Source organism: Neomonachus schauinslandi, chromosome 7, assembly GCF_002201575.2.
Source record: "Neomonachus schauinslandi chromosome 7, ASM220157v2, whole genome shotgun sequence".
NCBI classification, from domain to species: Eukaryota; Metazoa; Chordata; class Mammalia; order Carnivora; family Phocidae; genus Neomonachus; species Neomonachus schauinslandi.
The window spans coordinates 47,200,590-47,219,605 of NC_058409.1; the positions used below are offsets into that span (position 1 = coordinate 47,200,590).

A 19,016-nucleotide genomic window follows, 5' to 3' on the forward strand; every position below is an offset into this window, starting at 1 on the left:
AAAAAAAAAAAAAAAAAAAAAAAAAAAAAGGCAATAATGTGCTGCCTACCACATAAGGTTGTTTTGGGGTCTTATAAGATAATAGGAATGAAGTTTAGCATAGTAGTTAAGAGTGCGGGTTCTGGATCTCTACTATGTTTTTAATCCTAGCTCCCACCATATTACCAACCGTGTGACCTTGGACAAGTTACTTAACTTTCCTGTGTTTTAGTTTCTTCTTTGGTAAAATGAGAATAACCACATTATCCGCCTCATAGTTTTATTGTGAGGACTGAGTGAATAAATGGAAAGCCTTTAGTACAGTACCTAAACACACAACACATGTTAGCTATTAATTATATTTTTATTTATAGGCTCTAAAATTATACTACATAGTATATATTACATATATACACATGTATGGCATCAATTATTTAAATTTTATGGAGGTGAAAGCTTGGTATCATACACTTAATCTCTTTTTCCTTTTATCTTTTAGAATAACATCATAGCAATACCAGAGTTTATTTCCCAAGTCTTAAATTCAAATTGCCATAGTTGATTTACATGAAATTTTTGTAAAAAAAAATCTTTACATTGTTGTTTATTATAAAAAGAGCATTTTGAAAATGTTTCCTTGCTGAATCCCAAAATATTTTTTGAGTCTGTTACATTGTAGGTGGATGTTACCACAGAAAAACATTTAAAACATTTATTTCTTTTTAATTTTTATTTTTTTTAAAGATTTTATTTTTGTAAGTAATCTCTACACACAACATTGGGCTTGAACTTAGAACCCCAAGATCAAGAGTCACATGCTCTACCAACTTGGCCAACCAGGCATCCCAGCACAGGAAAAACATTTAAGTAAGAAAGATTACTGGTTTAGGGCGCCTGGGTGGCTCAGTTGGTTAAGCGACTGCCTTCGGCTCAGGTCATGATCCTGGAGTCCCGGGATCGAGTTCCGCATCGTGCTCCCTGCTCAGTGGGGAGTCTGCTTCTCCCTCTGACCCTCCCCCCTCTCCTGCTCTCTCTTTCTCATTCTCTCTCTCAAATAAATAAAATCTTTAAAAAAAAAAAAAGATTACTGGTTTAATTTGTAAAGGACAATATTATGTCTTTGACACCTAACTTTATTTCTCAACATGATTTAATTACATAACCAATTCATTGTTTGGTAAGTACTAATTCCATTAAATCGCCATTCAAGGACGAAAAAATATACAAAGGCATTTAGTTTTGTGCTTATGTGTTTACCTGAAAGAGATTTGCTCAATTTTATGAAAAAGTTCTTTTTAATTTGATTAGATAATACGCATTTGTGTATTGACTTTGGACCAACAAGTGCTTAATTTTTATTCTTTTTCTGATTCTTTTTAGAGTTGGTGGTTCCAGGATTTTATTCAGAATGACTTTAGGAAGAGAAGTGATGTCTCCTCTTCAGGCAATATCTTCCTATACTGTGGCTGGCAGAAATGTTTTAAGATGGGATCTTTCACCAGAGCAAATTAAAACAAGAACTGAGGAGCTCATTGTGCAGACCAAACAGGTGTACGATGCTATTGGAATGCTTGATGTTGAGGAAGTAACTTATGAGAACTGTTTGCAGGCACTGGCAGATGTAGAAGTGAAGTATATAGGTGAGTACGATGCAGAAATACCTCAACATTTCATTTTGTAGGCCTCATAACCCATCTTATGCATTCTGTTTGGGCAGTCCATTTTCCAATTTTACAAGACATTGATTTTTCCATAATCAATTAATTGCCTAGAATTGAATTAAATAAGATTAAAATGTTTTTATTATGTTGGCAGAGGTGCTACGAAATTTACCTTCTCGATACAACTGCTTTCTAGAGAGTATTTTGACATAATACATCAAAACTCTTTTTTTTTTTTTTTTTAAAGATTTTATTTATTTATTCATGAGAGACAGAGAGAGAGAGAGAGGCAGAGGGAGAAGCAGGCTCCCAAGGAGCAGGGAGCCCGATGCGGGACTCGATCCCAGGACCCCGGGATCATGACCTGAGCCAAAGGCAGAGGCTTAACCATCTGAGCCACCCAGGCGCCCAATACATCAAAACTCTTAAGAAGTTCATATCCTAGCCCTGCAATTCCGCATCTAGGCATTTAATCTAAGGAAATAATCAGATACAGGAAAAATTGTGTATAAATTCATGTTTGAATAGGTACTCTGTCATAGCAAAAGCTTGGAAACAACCCCTGGGTGCCAACCAGTACAAAGGCCAAATAATGATACATTCAGCCTCTGCAACACTATGTAGCCATTAAGATCATGTTAAGGAACAGTATTTAATAACTTTTTTAAAAAATCACAGAGAAGGAAACCAGAAGAAAATACACAGATTTTAATAATAGCTAATTTCTTGAGTATTAGGTTTACAGTTGATTTTTAAAAATTTATTCTCTCTGCTTTTCTCTATTTTCCATATTTCCTACACTTAAAATATATTATCTTTGTAATATAAATATTAGGCCCTTTGAGTTAAAAGGAATGAAGATTCACGTGAGTTGCCCCTAAGGGTTAGGTGTACTCTGGAGTGTAATTATGACTAAGCAACCTTGGCCATGTATCCAGGCTTTGTAAGAACATAGGTTATCTGTAGAATTGGATATCATAAACATTTGTATGTATTCTGGAATTTGGAAGGTTGTCCAGAATCCTGCACAGCCCTAGTGACGTAGTCCTCTCTTTACCCCCATCAGCCCCTCATCACCAAGAGTTCCCTTCCCTATGTCCCACCATAATAGTGACTCTCTTACCTCTTCTGTTTCATTTTCTGCCTCTTACCACCACCTGCTTCACTCTGATTAGTAGCCACTAAATCTGGCTAAAAGTCTTGAGTTTAAACTGCTGAATAAAAAAGACCTGGTTGGTCTCATTAGTCAAAGTCAGAGGGATGGATGGGGCGCCTGGTTGGCTCAGTCCGTTGGGTGTCTGCCTTCAGCTCAGGTCATGATCCCAGGGTCCTGGGATCGAGCCCCGCATCCGGCTCCCTGCTCAGCGGGAAGCCTGTTTCTCCCTCTCCCACTCTCCCTGCTTATGCTCTCTCTCTCTCTCTCTCTCTCTCTGTGTCAAATAAATAAATAAAATCTTAAAAAAAAAAAAGTCAGAGGGATGGAATTGGTCCCCATTTGGCAGAGTTTTCCCAGAAGGCAGCTCCATGTGTATCTCCCTCCCTGTATGTGGTTTTATCCTTCGTTCAGAGTGTCAGTTCTTCAGTCATATATGGCCAAGATGGTATGCCAGCCTGGTGACTTATACATTTAACAAATATAGAAATCAGTGGGGAAAAAACAAAATATTTTTAAAAATTATCTTAAATTCTGCTTCTTCCCCAATAATACATCTTTTTTTTTTTTTTTAAGATTTTATTCATTTATTTGACAGAGAGACAGCAAGAGCGGGAACACAAGCAGGGGGAGTGGGAGAGGGAGAAGCAGGCTCCCCGCCGAGCAGGGAGCCCAATGTGGGGCTCGATCCCAGGACCCCAGGATCATGACCTGAGCCGAAGGCAGATGCTTAATGAGTGAGCCATCCAGGCGCCCCCCCCCAATAATACATCTTTTGAATATACTTTTAGTTGTTTGGTATTCTTGCTATCCCGTAAGTTTAGCTTTTTGAGTTAATCATAAAAATTTTTGAGTTTAGGAGTAGCTTTTTTTTAAAAGACTAACTTTCTCTTATCAGTATATATTCTCAGACTTCGATCTGCCTCCTGCAATGGCTGTTAAAACCTCATTTGTCTAGTGTCAGGTACTGTTTATAGTTTGGCAGTAAGAACGTAAGTCTGGTTCAGGTCTTTGTGGCAAAGTAAGGAAGGAAATGGTTTGTTTAAGAATATGTTTCCAATTTTAGGCTCCTGCATTTTGTTGTCCTCATTTTAGTTCTGGAGCAATTTTGATTTTTTTCTTAATATCTTCTTGAGCTAATTCTAAAAAGTAAACAAATTGTAACTATATAGTTAACTCTATCAAACAAGTGCGTATATGAATGAAATTTTAATTCTGTTCCATTCTTTCTTTAATCAAGAGACATAAAAGTGCATATTTTACATGAAATCCTTAAAGAATAATTATTTAACTTGATTTTTAAAGCCGTATCTTATTAATTTATTCAGATATTTGAGGCAACTTTTTATAGCTTTATTTGTAGCAATGTTTTAAGAGGACTGACATAAGTGAGGTAGCTTGTTTAACTGGACAATTTCTTGGTGTGTTCTACCCTCTACCGTATATCACATGTGGAAGTTTTACCTCTTTAGAATACCTTCTAAGTACTAAAGATAACAACCCTGTATTCACTGTCACAGCATAGCCGCAACCATCCCTACAAACCATACTCATTTTTTTCCTGTAAGATCGTTATTTTACTGACGTCACATTTTTGCCCAATTAAAGTCAAAATACAAATGTATGAAAAACCCAAGAAACAATTCTAATATGTGAAAATTAGAGCAGACTGCGTTACCACCATCATGTAACAGGAGTAGCCCCAATATTGAGCTGCTTACTGGTTGTGTCCACTGAGATTTCTGGGAATCTTCTGTAACTGTATGGAACTTTTTTATGCTTGTATGAATGTTTGCATTTGGGGGAGAGTTTTTGATGTGATTCTCTAAGGAATCTGTAGTAAAGGTTAAGAATTTCTATTCTAAACAAACCCCCTCCCGCTAAATTGGTCTGCCTTTTTCTTTTAAAGATTTTATTTATTCGACAGAGAGAGACACAGCCAGAGAGGGAACACAAGCAGGGGGAGTGGGAGAGGGAGAAGCAGGCTCTCCAACGAGCAGGGAGCCCGATGCGGGGCTCGATCCCAGGACCCTGGGATCATGACCTGAGCCGAAGGCAGACGCTTAACGACTAAGCCACCCAGGCACCCCTCGTCTGCCTTTTTCTAAAACATCTGTCTCTTCCAGTCCCCACGCTTTTTCTAGTCTCTCCTTCTCCAATCCTCTCCTGAGATCTTCCTCTTACCCTGCCCATACTAAGGTCCAGCCTTCCCCGTAAGGCATTACATAGTGCTCCAGTTCTTAGTACTGCTGTGTTTGAGTTACTATCCCATTCATTGACACGTAAGCTGCTCTGTCCTGTATTCTTCTTTATCTTTTCACAAACTATTCCGTACTCCCACATCCCAGACTATAAAATGCATCACTATGAGAACTGTCTTTATCCTTCTGCATTCCCAGTTAATAAATTAAACCCTAAACATACTTTGATAAGTGCTCAGTGTACACCCTTATTGTCCCTAATAATGCCACTGCCACAGCCAAGTCCTGCATTAGATGCTGTGTCTTGATAGCCTTAGGAACCTTTACAGAAAGTATAAAATGAAAAACTTAAATTGAGATAATCGTTCATCTGGGTAGGAGGTATTTTTCTTAGTGCTGATTTGATGAGTCCTTATGGTTTTTTCCTCTCTTGACAGTGGAACGAACCATGCTAGACTTTCCCCAGCACGTCTCCTCTGACAAAGATGTACGGGCAGCAAGTACAGAAGCAGACAAAAGACTTTCTCGTTTTGATATTGAGATGAGCATGAGAGAAGATATATTTCTGAGAATTGTACATTTACAGGTAAATGACATTATAAATCCCTTTAAAGATTTATTTATTTGAGAGAGAGAGAGAGCACGCACATGTGCATGCAAAAGGGGGGGTGGGGTCAGAGAGGGAGAGGGAGAATCTCAAGCAGATTCCCTGCTGAGTGCAGAGCCCTTCATGGGGCTCGATCTCACAATCCTGAGATCATGACCTGAGCCAAAATCAAGAGTCAGAGGCTTAACTGACTGAGCCACCCAGGCTCCCTAACATTATAAATCCCTTTAAAAGAAAAATGAAATCTACAGTAAAAAAATAAAAATCTTTGACCAACAGTAAGAAGTATTTGAAAATTTCTGGATTTTGTTTCTAATTATTATATTAATGGGCACAGCGTAGCTTTATATATATATATATATATATATTTTTTTAGTGTTATATATTGTTATACCACATAGGTTTATGTTGAGTTGCCAGTTATATTCACTTAACACTGAAGACCAAGTGTAAAAAAAGTGTACATCTATAATCTAAGGATTTTTAACCATCATGAATGTAATGGTTCAATGTAAAAACCTCTTAGAATTTTCAAAATGTTGAAAGGTTTATATTAGATCAGGTCAACTGCAAGCAAATGGAATTGTGAGTTGTTTATCTGCAAATATCATGTGGTTTTGGCCACGATACTGATGAGCTAACTGTTGATGCTACACACCAGTCATTCCTGTACATTTTTCAGGACTCACAGATATGATGGCTAATGAATGTTTTATGTGGGTCTGCCTTGAATGTTTTGGTCTTTTCATTACCAATGTTCATTTGCTTCCTAGAGTTTCATTATGTCTTTGCTTTGAATTTTTATTTTCATGACACTCAGCAGTTTGTTTGGAAAACAACCATTGTTTTATAATCCTACACTTTTTTTTTTAATTTTGCATGTGTCTTTATGCAAAACCTCAAAAATTTTGTTCTTTTTAGCAAATATGGCAAGAGTTTAAATAAAAAAGCAGTTTTATTTCTGATGTTTTATATGTAACTTACTAAAGAATATGTAATCAAGACTTTATTTAGACGTGTAAAATGTTCATGCTGTCTGTCCTCTCATGTCAAACAGGCACTTTTCCCCCTGTAATTTATATTCATCTCTGTGGTTCATAACTGTTCATCTTTAGCACTATAAAAATAACACAAATTATAATAACTTTATGACTGTTCCTTATTAGTTACATTGTTTTATTCTTTTGACCCCAGTTATTATTCTATGTGATTCAAATCATGGCCCTTACAGTCTCCTATATTTTTTTAAAGATTTTATTTATTTATTTGTCAGAGAGAGAGCAAGCACAAGCAGTGGGAATGGCAGAGGGAGAAGCAGGCTCCCTGCTGAGCAAGGAGCCCGTTGCAAGACTCGATTCCAGGACCCTTGGATCATGACGTGAGCCAAAGGCAGGCAATTAACCGATGAGCCACCCAGGCATCCCTACAGTCTCCTATTTTTTATTTCATCCCCCCAAAATCTAATTTCCTTTCTAGCTCTATATTATATATGTATTTTAGAACTTTTTCCCGGAATTTCTAATTTCCTTTGATCAACTCTGTTTTCATTCTGACTTCTAAGTTTTCATTTGGGACTTTCTAGCCTCAAGAAGGTGTTGCAATCTTAATGTTATATGTCCTATCTAATGCTTTTCTCTGATTTTTATGAATATTATCACAATATGGGAGGTTTGTCACTTTAGATTTCTTTGTTACACTTTTAAATTTTGTATATATTGTAGTCTGATCCCATTAAATTGGGAATGAACTGCTGCCTGTATAGTATACTAGTGTTCTATGCCAACTAGACGCCAGTGGATTCATCATATTTGTTCATTTGTTTGGGCAGGTTCACTTCAGCGTTTTTTTTGTGATAATTTATAGTAGGTGCAGAATTGTTTCCATAGTTTTTCCTCTTTCCCAAAAGAGTAATTAATTATTACTATACATGTCGATTGTTGTGTGACCATTTTTAAAAGCTTTTACAATGTCTGTTAAGGCTAGATCAGAATAATAAAAAATAGCTGTTGTGGTTTTTTTTAATGCACTAGAGCTTGTTTAGTGAATTTAGTTACCTTCAAACACCTTCCTTGACAAATAGTTGTGTTTATTTAAGCAGTATTTATTTTATTTTACTTTATTTTATTTCTTGTATAGTTAACATACAGTGTTAAATTAGTTTCAGGTATACAATATAGTGATTCAACAATTCTATATATTGCTCAATATTTAGGCAGTATTTTTTAAAATCTGAAACTATCAGTATGAGCTTTCCGGTAGCATTGGACACTTTAACAATGGTAAATCTCATCCCATTCATAATTAAAAGACAAAGTTATGGGCACCTGGGTGGCTCAGTTGGTTAAGCGTCCAACTCTTGATTGTGGCTCAGGTCATCGTCTCAGGGTTGTTAGATCGAGCCTCAAGTCGGGCTCCATGGTGGAGAATCTTCTCTCCCTCTGCCCCTCCCCTCCACTTGCTGTGTGTGTGTGTGTGTGTGTCTCTCTCTCTCAAAAACTAAATTAATTTAAAAAAAGACAAAGTATGGCGCCTGGCTGGCTCAGTCATTAAGCGTCTGCCTTCAGCTCAGGTCATGGTCCCAGGGTCCTAGGATCGAGCCCCACATCGGGCTCTCTGCTCGGCAGGAAGTCTGCTTCTCCCTCTCCCACTCCCCCTGCTTATGTTCCCTCTTTCACTCTGTCTCTCTCTGTCAAATAAATAAATAAATAAATCCTTAAAAAAAAAAAAAAGACAAACTATATCTAAGTATTCTATTTATTTTTCTCTGTTATGTTCTACGTAAAATATGGAAACCATGACGTAACATGTAAAGCCTTCATTAAGCTGGGTAATAGGATCTTAAGTTTATATGAAGTCAGCAATTTCAGATGTGATCTACTAAAATGAAGGTGCTCTGAATAATACTGAGGTCTCAAGATACCACTAATGTAGACAATAATCTATAAAGGTCATAATTCAACCTAAAATGTTATTTTAGCTCTCATGTTGTTCTTCACTTAGGATTGATGAACAGAAATATGAAATTACTTTTCATAGTTCTTTATGTAAAATCTGTGCTCAGTAAGGCTCCCAGTTGTCTACTGATGTATATAACCTCTTCAGAACTTACTGGCTGAAAAGAGCAGCAATCGTTTTATTTTCTGTCACAGTTTCTGTGGATCAGGAATTGAGAAAGGAAGCATTTGGGTAGCTCTGGCTTGGGGTCTTGCGTGGGTTGAAGGCAGTGGTGTCTGGAGCTGAAGCATGCAGAAGCCAACCAGATCTCTCTCTCTCCATGTCATGTCTGGGCATCTCCACATTGTCTCCTTATGTGCTTTGGGCTTTCTCACAGCATGGCAGATGTCAGGGTAGTAGGACATGTTTCGGGGAGACTCAGGACTCCAGCAAGGGTGTCGCAGCACACTCCACAGAGGCTGCATTGCCTTTTCTGTCAAACCCAGAAGTCACATAACATCACTTCGGCCATACTGTATTGATTGACTGCAGTCTGCCCAAATTCACGGGACACCACATCTCAGTGTAAGAAGTATCAGCTAATTTGCAGTCATGTTTCAGAATCTCCAAAATAAGTCATGTGTTGACTATAGATGGATGAAATTATAATTGAGCCTGAGACTAGTGTACCTCCTTCCTAATGTATGCTTAGTAGTTTACATTGGCACAGCGTTGTAGTTACCTAATTTAACTTTTATACCAACCTTGTGAGGCATCCCTTTTTATAAAAGGAAATACTGAAGCTCAGAAATGGTAACTTCCTAGGAGCCACAGAGGTAAATGTGTACCTCTTGGTACACTTACTCAAAACGAAAGTGAGGAACAGGTGGTGACAGATCTAAAAGGTAGGCCTTCGGTAACTGGTGCTAGGACATGGCTTATCCATGTAGGAAAAGGAAAAATTGGATCTCCTCCTCACAACCAAAATGAGAAACTGCTTCTAGAAGTTTATATAGAAATATATCTTTATGACACCTGAGCAGGGAAGTATTTGTTAACTGTAAAGTACTAACTGTAAAATGACTGATAAACATGACTAAATTAAAAAAAAGAACTTCTGGAGCGCCTGGGTGTCTCAGTTGGTTAAGTGTCCGACTCTTGGCTTTGGCTCATGTCATGATCTTAGAGTCCTGAGATTGAGCCCCTAGTCAGGTTCCCTGCTCATCAGGGAGTTTGCTTAAGGATTCGCCCCCTCTTCCTTTGCCCCTCCCCCCTGCGCCCCCCCCCCTTTCTCTCTCTAAAATAAATAAATCTTTCAAAAAAAAATAAAGAACTTCTATTAATAAAGTGAAAAGACACTAATACTGGGGCGCCTGGGTGGCTCAGTTGGTTAAGCATCTACCTTCAGTTCAGGTTGTGATCTCTGGGTCCTGGGATTGAGGCATGCATGAGGCTCCCTGCTCAGCTGGGAACCTCCTTCTCTCTCTTCCTTTGCCCCTCCCCCCCTTGTGCGTGTGTTCTCTCTCTCTCTCTCAAATAAATAAATGAAATCTTAAAAAAAAAAGACACTAATACTAAAAATACTGAAATACTTAAATACTAATTTAAGAAATTTATAAAACGTGAAACCAGCAAGTATTAGTACCTAGGATATATAAAGATCTACTATAATCAATAAAAAAGGCAAACATCCCAAAAGAAAAATGAGCAAATGACATGAAAAGATATTTCAGAAGAAACACAAATGGCAATTTAACATGTCAGCCTCATTAATAATCAGGGAAGTGCAAATGAAAGTCACAAAAAGATACCATTTTTACTCACCAGACTGGCAAGAATAAAGAAGTCTAACAGTGGCCAGTATCTGTGAGTGTGAATCAGTGGGAATGTTTATGCCCTGCTGGTAAAGGTGTAAATTAATTCAAAAATTAGAGTAATAATTTGGAGGAAAAGTTGGATCTCACATTCTCCATATATGGGGGGACAGCATACCCCCACCTCACTGTTTACCTAGAAATACTTCTGCGTTTGTACACAGGTGAAATTGGACAAATGTTCATAGCAACATTATAATAGTAAAACACTGAAACAACTTAGATTTCCATCAGCAGGAAAATGTACCAATGAATTTTAGTATATTTACATTGGAATATTTTATAGCAGTAAATAAACTACAGCCTCATGCAACAGCAGGGCTGAATCTTAGTAACAATGAAAGAAAAAAGTTGCAGAACACTACATATTGGGATATCATTTTAGCAAGCTCAAAAAGAAACAAAACTAAACAATGTATATGTAAGTGGTAAAACTGGAAAAAACGTTTAGTATAAAAGTCAGGAGAATGGGGGCGCTTGGGTGGCTCAGTCGTTAAGTGTCTGCCTTTGGCTCAGGTCATGATCCCAGGGTGGTAGGATTGAGGCCCGCATTAGGCTCCCCGCTCTGCAAGAAGCCTGCTTTTCCCTCTTCTGCTCCCCCTGCTTGTGTTCCCTCTCTGGCTGTCTCTCTCTCAAAAAGTCAGGAGAATGGTTATCTGTTGCACAGGTAAATGCAGCAGTGTTGTTACTATTTTATTTCATAAATTGAAGGGTGGATTTAATTTGTCTTTATAACGTATGTATGTAATTTTATTCATTTGTAGATTAAAAATATTACATGCAAATTTAACATGTTAAACGTAGCCTTAATTCCACCAGAAGAAAAAAAAGAATAAATTAAAACAAGGGGCGCCTGGGTGGCTCAGTTGGTTAAGCATCTGCCTTTGGCTTAGGTCATGATCCCAGGGTCCTGGGATTGAGCCCCACATCAGGCTGTCTGCTCAGCAGGAGCCTGCTTCTCCCTCTCCCTGCTGCTTCCCCTGCTTGTACTCTCTCTCTCTCTCTCTCTGTCAAATAAATAAATAAAATCTTAAAAAAAAAAAAAAAGAAATTAAAACAAGCATTTCCTCATCCCTTTAGCTAAAAACTTGTCCAGGTATCAAAAGCCAGCAGTCAGGGCCATAGGTCTTGGCATTTCCCAATCCTGACAAAGGTTTCTTAGTTGTTGGCTAAGAAGCCAGTAGAGGCTTCATAGACCCTCTTTCAAGCCATGTTGGTAAGAAAAATGTGCAGTGTCTCCATGTTAAAACAATCCAGGCGGGTGCCTGGGTGGCTCAGTCGTTAAGTATCTGCCTTCGGCTCAGGTCATGATCCCAGGGTCCTGGGATGGAGCCCCACGTCAACCCCCTCTCCCGCTCCCCCTGCTTGTGTTTCCTCTCTTGCTGTCTCTCTCTCTCTGTCAAATAAATAAATAAAATCTTTTTTAAAAATTAAAAAATAAAACAATCCAGGCATATAATATTTTATTCCAGTGGGTTGCTAACTAATAAGCACAGAAGAGGGATTCTTTAGTGGAGTCTCACTGATGCCAGCTGAATCGAGAAATACACATATCTATTGTAATATTGTTTATATTTTTTTCAGAGCCCTGGGCTTTGGTCAGGCCAATTCATCTTAGCCAATTAATGACTTAAAGTTTTAATGTTAAAGTGTAAAACAGTAGGTCATGGGATTAAGTAAAGATGCTTTTAAGCACTGTATGGTCTCCTACTCTACCTCAAGGATATTCATCTTTGTTTCTCCAGTATCTGGCATAAGTAGGAACTCAGTGAATGTATGCTGAATGCAACTGAACTGGCCCCAGTTAAAATGTGTCTTCGTGAAGTATGGTTCCCCACTCCCAGTGTCCTCACTGGGCCTCTGGCTCATACCAAAGCAGGGGCTCTTGTAGTAGTATGTTGAATATGTCAGCAAGCAGGCCTTTGTGTGGCCCCCCTCTCTGGGAGCACAAGCAGGTACCTAAGAATGCCCTTTTCACAATAGTCAGATAGAAACCTAACAGAAAACATAACATTGAAGAGAACAGGAAAGAAAGAAAACTGCAAATATAACTCATTTAATTAAGTTATGCCTCTCTCTTAGCTTTTGCAATAGGATCTGTATTCTACTCTCTTGTTATGTTCTGTTGCTTTAGCATATTCAAAGCTTATGAATCCATTTTTCTAAATGATATTCAAAGAAATATACTGTCTTAATTTTCAGGGTTCTTTTAACAATGTATTTTCTACTTTGTATACACGATATAGAAAGTCCCCCTGAAATTATTTTTTATTTACATATTTTAGGAACTGGAAATGTGAGGGTCTTGCAAAGAAAAGGACACAGTTATGGGATAGATGGTGGGGAGGATTGGAGAGAAATTAAAAAAATCTTCACTTGTTTGTAATGAAATTTTGAAGAACGATAATAAATTAAGGTGTTGTAATGTAGTGGTATAATATATTGGGGAAAGTATCAAAGTAAGAATTTTGCAGAATTTGTTTCTACCCATTTTTACTAATAAATAGCTGAGTGATATTAGGAAGATCCTTTAAACATCATTTTCTTGTCTGTGATATGAGTATACAAGCACATGTGTTAAGTGTGTATCACAAATGCATGCACACGCATTCACACTTTTATATAAAATCTCTTTGTTATAGGAGGAGGTTAGGAAGACACTAAATCTTGTCACCACAGAGATTAAATAAAGAGCCTCTACTGTCGGATAATATAAGTTTGAAAATTACAGAAGAGCACTTTAGGCCTTCCCCCGCCCCTAAAGAGGAGAAACTTCACCCAAAGATGTCTGAGACCTGGTTCCAATTCAAGTGGATTAAATTCTTATTCAGGAAGGAAGGTGCAACTACAGCAGAGCAGTCTAGAAGTATTGGCTGATTCCCTGTTAGAAAATCCTTAAGCAGTAATTCTGATCTTGCCTGGAGATTATAAGGGAGAATATTCATATGATCAGCTCTGGGACAGGAATGTGCTTTAGAAGCACATTTTAGAAGTGTTTTACTCCTACGAGAGCCCTCCAGAGATTTCTGAGACCTCAGAGTCTGACTGGCAGATGGTGCCTTGTTACAACTGAGTCGGAATTTTAAGTGTCATTTCTGTGGTAAGTCAAATATTTCAGTACAGATAGTCATATTTTAATTAAACCTGATTCGGGGCAGATTTTTCTCAGAACACCCTTCTACCTGTTTATGCTTGTCTTACCTTTTTGGGGAGTCAATAGTTTTTACATCATCAGGACCATGAGTTTAGGTTTACTGTACTGAGTATGCTTCTAGGCTTTCTGAAGTAGCAGCCCAAGTACTCACTCCAAGATACAGCAAGTCCAGGCGCTCCTCGTATGTGAGCCCTTCCTGATCGAGTGTAGCATAGAGTGAGAACTCTGCTCCCATCAGCTGCTGAGACTTGTCATGAGCCTAAGCTCAGGGCCACTGGGACCAGGTGAACCCAAGAACCCAAGTACTAGGACACTGCTGTCCAGCACTGTGCCCAGCTTCTGCCTTGGCTCACTGCCCTGCTGGGAAGGCCCTCTGCTCGGGATCTCCGCCTGCATATTTGGGTCCTTCACAACTTACCCAGCTCTCTCTAGGCCCTTCTTATGGGGGATTTTTTTCCTCTGTCCCTGCTACATATAGCTCCTGCTTAGATGCTCCCCAACCTTACAACACCCAGTATTATATCTTCTAGAAACTCCTATTCCTGTGCCCCACACCTCAGGACATACTTCCTGGTGCTGTTAAAACCAGCCTTGATCAACCCAGGTTAATCACTTGCACATGAACACTGTGACTTGAACTGTTAGCCATCCCTAAGGGAGCCAGCCCACAGCCCTGTTATCTCCCTGGCCATTATGGGTTTTTTCCTGTTGCAAGCACCTACTTCTGGGATCCCAGTGTGTGCCAATACCAGTTAGGAAGGGTTCCAACTCCAGTCATGCCAGCTTGCTCAGAAGTTCTCCAAGGATATAAATGGAGGTTATTATGGAAAAAGGTATCTAACTGTTCTCTGCCTCCACTGAGAATAAACGCAGAGGAAACTGAGTAATGTGCACAAAAGTGCTTTAGTACTAGAACATAAGATTTTTTATTGATAGGTAAAGTGAAATACAGATCGTTGTATTAAGTAGTACCCTCAGTTAAAATACAGCTATTTGGGGGTCCTGGGTGACTCAGTTGGTCAAGCATCTGCCTTCGGCTTAGGTCATGATCTCAGGGTCCTGGGATTAAGCCCCTGTGTAGAGCTCCTTGCTCAGTGGGGAGTCTGCTTCTCCCCCTCCCTGCCCTCCCTCTGCCTCTCCCCCCTACTCATGCATGTTCTCTTTCTCTCTCCCCCCCAAATAAATAAATACAAGCTTTAAAAAAATAAAATACAGCTATTTGCCCGCTGCAACAAAATGTGAAAAATTACAGAGTTACTGCAGCAAAAGCATTAACACCAACAATCTAAAATGCAGGCTCTAAAGCTAAACATTGTTCTTTCAAAGATGTATTTAGTTGGGAAAATATAAAGCTGAGGGGTGGGTAGCCCAGGTCTTGATGGAGAGAGAGAGAGTGCACCCAATGGTAGGTCTCTAAGGCTCTGGAGACAGATGTCCCTCATTGGCTCTCACCCAAACTGAATCCATTACACCTGCTGAGTCTGTCCGGAGTGCATTTCCTCCCAGGGACATGAACTGGCCAGTCATCCAGATGTGCCATGTATATTCTGCCACCTGTTTTGAAGAAACATCTGGTATTTTTATTACCTTGCTATTGCCGGGGGAATTTTCCATTCTCCTCGAGGGCCCTCCATTCTTTTGAGTGATGTTGTTTGTGTTGCTGCATACAGGTTCAAATGTTCTGTCCAGCTTTCCTCCTTTTTATGCAGTGTTGACTCATTTTCCCCAGATACTTGTTCATATGCTGCTTGCTGTAGTCTCTTGATCTCTCTTGCCAAATGACAGTAGAGCATTTTTGAAGTGTTGGAAGCCTTTGGCTGGGGTTTTATCCAGCTGTCCTTGTTTGGTATGTTGGCAAAAGAGTCCCACTCTCCATTTGTGTAAAATTTGCCCGTTATTTCTATTCCGGCCTCTCAAGTGGAACCAGGTTAGCAAATGATGGAAAATTAAATCCAGATGATTTGTGATAAGGAGTATGTTTTTTGAAAAAGACCATGGTCATAGAGAATGCTCAGAATGAGATTATGCAAATGTTTCTTTTATCACACTTTCAAGTGGCACTCTTGATTCTGATGCAAGGCAAGGCAATTCTGGTTAGCTTTTTATTTATTTAATTTTTCTCTTTTAAATGAGCAAAGCTCACTAAAGCATAAAAGAAATTAGGTCTTCAAAAGAACCTGCCTTGTAATCACCTGTGTGCTTCATAACCCAACAGAGATGATGAATAAATTTGCTTTGGTCTCACAGTTTATAATTTACCCGTGCACTATTGTAAGAGAAATGGTTGTCACACTCTTTCATTTCAGGAAACATGTGATCTGAGTAAGATAAAACCTGAAGCCAGAAGATACTTGGAAAAGTCCATTAAAATGGGAAAAAGGAATGGGCTCCATCTTCCAGAACAAGTACAAAATGTGAGTTTGTGTTTCTTTTTCTTACTGGGAAAAAAAAGAATAAATAAAATACAACAAAAAACAGGTTGGGAAACAATACATTTGTAATATGGAAAATAATGCATAATACAAATCCATTTACAATGTATTTGGTAGTCAGTGGTTTTAAATTCTACAACTCCTCTTAATCTCATGGTGACTGACAACTGATAATTGTTGTTTTTTTTTTTAATCCTTTGCAAATTATATTTGTTTCATGTGTGCTGGGCTTATTTTCCCTGCTCTGTTTTACATTTTCTTATGGCTGGTTCCAGGTCTTAATAGTTGATTTGCACTCTCCACACTCCCTTGGTCACTGGTAATAAAATTTTTATGATGGAGAGTTTTAATATAAGCACTTTGGAATGGAATACCCTATGATTAAAACAGTTGGCCCTTGAACAACCTGGGGGTTGAGGTGGCAACCCCCCTGCACATTCAAAAATCCATATAACTTCGACTCCTCAAACACTTAACTACCAACAGCCTGCTGTTGACCAGAAGCTTTACCCATAACATAGTCGATTAAGATGTGTTTTGTATGTTACATGTTTTAGATGCTGTCTTCTTAAAGTAAGCCAGAAAAAAGAAAATGTTGTTGAGAAAACCGTAAGGAAGAAAAAACACATTTATAGTACTGAACTTTATTTATTGAAAAAAAATCTGTATATAAGTTGCCCTGGTTGGTTCAAATCCTTGTTGCTCAAGGACCAACTGCATATGCCCTTTAAGAGCAGACAGATTAGCTACTGAAAAGTGCTTCTCAAACCTTTTCTTTTGTCTAATGCTAATCCGGTCTTCCAGTTTCAGAAGTAAATCCAGCTACAGAATTAAATCATTCTTCTTAGACAGGACATAGAACCCATGATCTGTTTCCAGATCATTCTTCTAAACAGTAGAACAGGAAACAAGTGTGAAAGACATCCAAACCAAGTGATGTCAGCATACTGTTATGTAGATATAACTGAAGGTACCACTGAGATACAGGCACCTTTCTGTCACGTAAATGCCCTTCGAACACCTTGTATCCTCTTAACCTAGTTAGAGGAGAAATGTGTGACTGATCTCACTTACCTTACCTGTTGGTCTTCCAGGTCAGTCATCATTTCTGTTTGAGGCATTGTATTAGTTGCAATGTATTTACAACTGACAAAACTCTGTTGACACAGTTTAAACAATAGAAGAGATTTATTTGCTTGTATTAACTAGAAGATCCACCATCCAGAAGGACATAGAGAAGCTTCCCTCAAACCTCCCCTCGTGTCTTAATGGCCCAGATTGGATCATATGCCTAATCCTGAATCCCCCTTCAGTCAGGAGAATGCCAGGCCTGGCTTACCTGAACCAGTCAATACTCCAGTGGGGATGGGACTACCTAACTGCTGTAGAGTTACCCTGGAACTTCAGATAGGGTCAGATCCCACCCAAACTACAGGGCTAGTGTAGAATGGGGGAAAGGTGGAAGAGAGCTTGGGGTGACAACCGGAGTGTCCAAAAACAGTGCTGCACAGTATGTGTTCAGTCAGCACACTCCACTTTAGTGCACATCAGAATTACCAGGTCATTCTTCTACACAGTAGAACAGGAAACAAGTGTGAAAGACATCCAAACCCAGTGATGGTTTACAGCAAAGCTGTGAAAGCTCTGAGTACAGGGTCCCACCTCTGAGAGTGTGTTTTAGTTGGCTTGGTGTGGGTCTCAAGAATATTCATTTCTAACAAACTCCCAGGTGATGCTGACACTTTTGGTCAGGGCCATGCTTTGGGAACCATTATGGTTGATGTAAATTTCATTATCTAGCATTTTTAGAAGATGGGACAGGTTAATAAAAATGTTTCGTGTTTTTTCTTGTGGTTTCCTTTTTTGCTTCCTTTGATTTCACACCTAATAGTTTTTATACAAATGTTAAGGCCCACATCACCTTAGTTTACAAAGGTCTATAAAACTAAGACATGACCTTTTTTCCAAAGCAACCATAGAATTAATTGTCTCAGTTTACTTCAGCACCAAATACTGATTTCTACATTAAAACTTTGAATTGGAAAAGATTGAAAGATGTTAATTATTAACAGGCTACTAGAATCATTTATTCACCCAGCAACTATTTATTGTGTGTATATATTATGTGCCTGAGTCTGCTTTGACTCAACCTCCTAAATTTATTTAGTTTCTTACGAGTTTATGACTAATTTCTTTTTTTTTTTTTTTTAAGATTTTTTTCATTTGAGAGAAAGAGAATGAGAGAGAGCATGAGAGGGAGAGGGTCAGAGGGAGAAGCAGACTCCCCGCTGAGCAAGGAGCCCGAAGCGGGGCTCGATCCCGGGATTCCAGGATCATGACCTGAGCCGAAGGCTTAACCAACTGAGCCACCTAGGCGCCCAATTTATGACTAATTTCTAACACATCACTGGGATTGCCTTTTTGTACATGTTGCATACAGATCCTCACGGACACAGCATAGAAGATGGCAGGAAACTATTTTATGAAACACATTATTAAAAAACATACTTCCTGAGGGTTGGGCATAGAAGCCAATCTTCATGTAAAAGTGAAACTTATTTGATGGCATTAAAAATGAAAGTTTCTTTTTATTGTTAATGTTCTATATTTGTATCTTCTGTTCAGGAAATCAAAGCAATGAAGAAAAGAATGAGTGAGCTATGTATTGACTTCAACAAAAACCTCAATGAGGACGATACCTTCCTTGTATTTTCCAAGGCTGAACTTGGTAAAATTCTGGGTTTTTTCTGGTTAAATAATATAATTTAGGAAAATAATGTTACCTCACAGTTTGCCAAATCAAGGTTGAAAGAATTCTTTAAAAAATGATCCAGTACCTTCTACAGAACCTATCACCCCTTCTACAGAAAAGATAACCGAACCATGCCTAGATTTTATGCTAATAAAAGTATGTATACTATTTCTAGAGATGCTCCAGAGGAAATTTCATAATATTTCTTGGTAACTTATGCTGGCCTTCAGTGCCTTGAAATTTTTTACCTTATAATATCCCCTACAGTA

General features: G+C 38.6%; 1 protein-coding gene across 1 annotated transcript in view; it reads left to right on the top strand.

The window, feature by feature from the left end:
* The window catches only part of NLN (neurolysin), a 98,615-nt gene that overhangs the window by 42,796 nt on the left and 36,803 nt on the right, over positions 1–19,016 (top strand). Inside the window, exons 3-6 of the mRNA XM_044916778.1 lie at positions 1,360–1,619; positions 5,432–5,580; positions 15,870–15,977; positions 18,621–18,723. Coding sequence (XP_044772713.1) covers positions 1,360–1,619; positions 5,432–5,580; positions 15,870–15,977; positions 18,621–18,723 — 620 coding nt within the window. The remainder of the gene's footprint in view (positions 1–1,359; positions 1,620–5,431; positions 5,581–15,869; positions 15,978–18,620; positions 18,724–19,016) is intronic.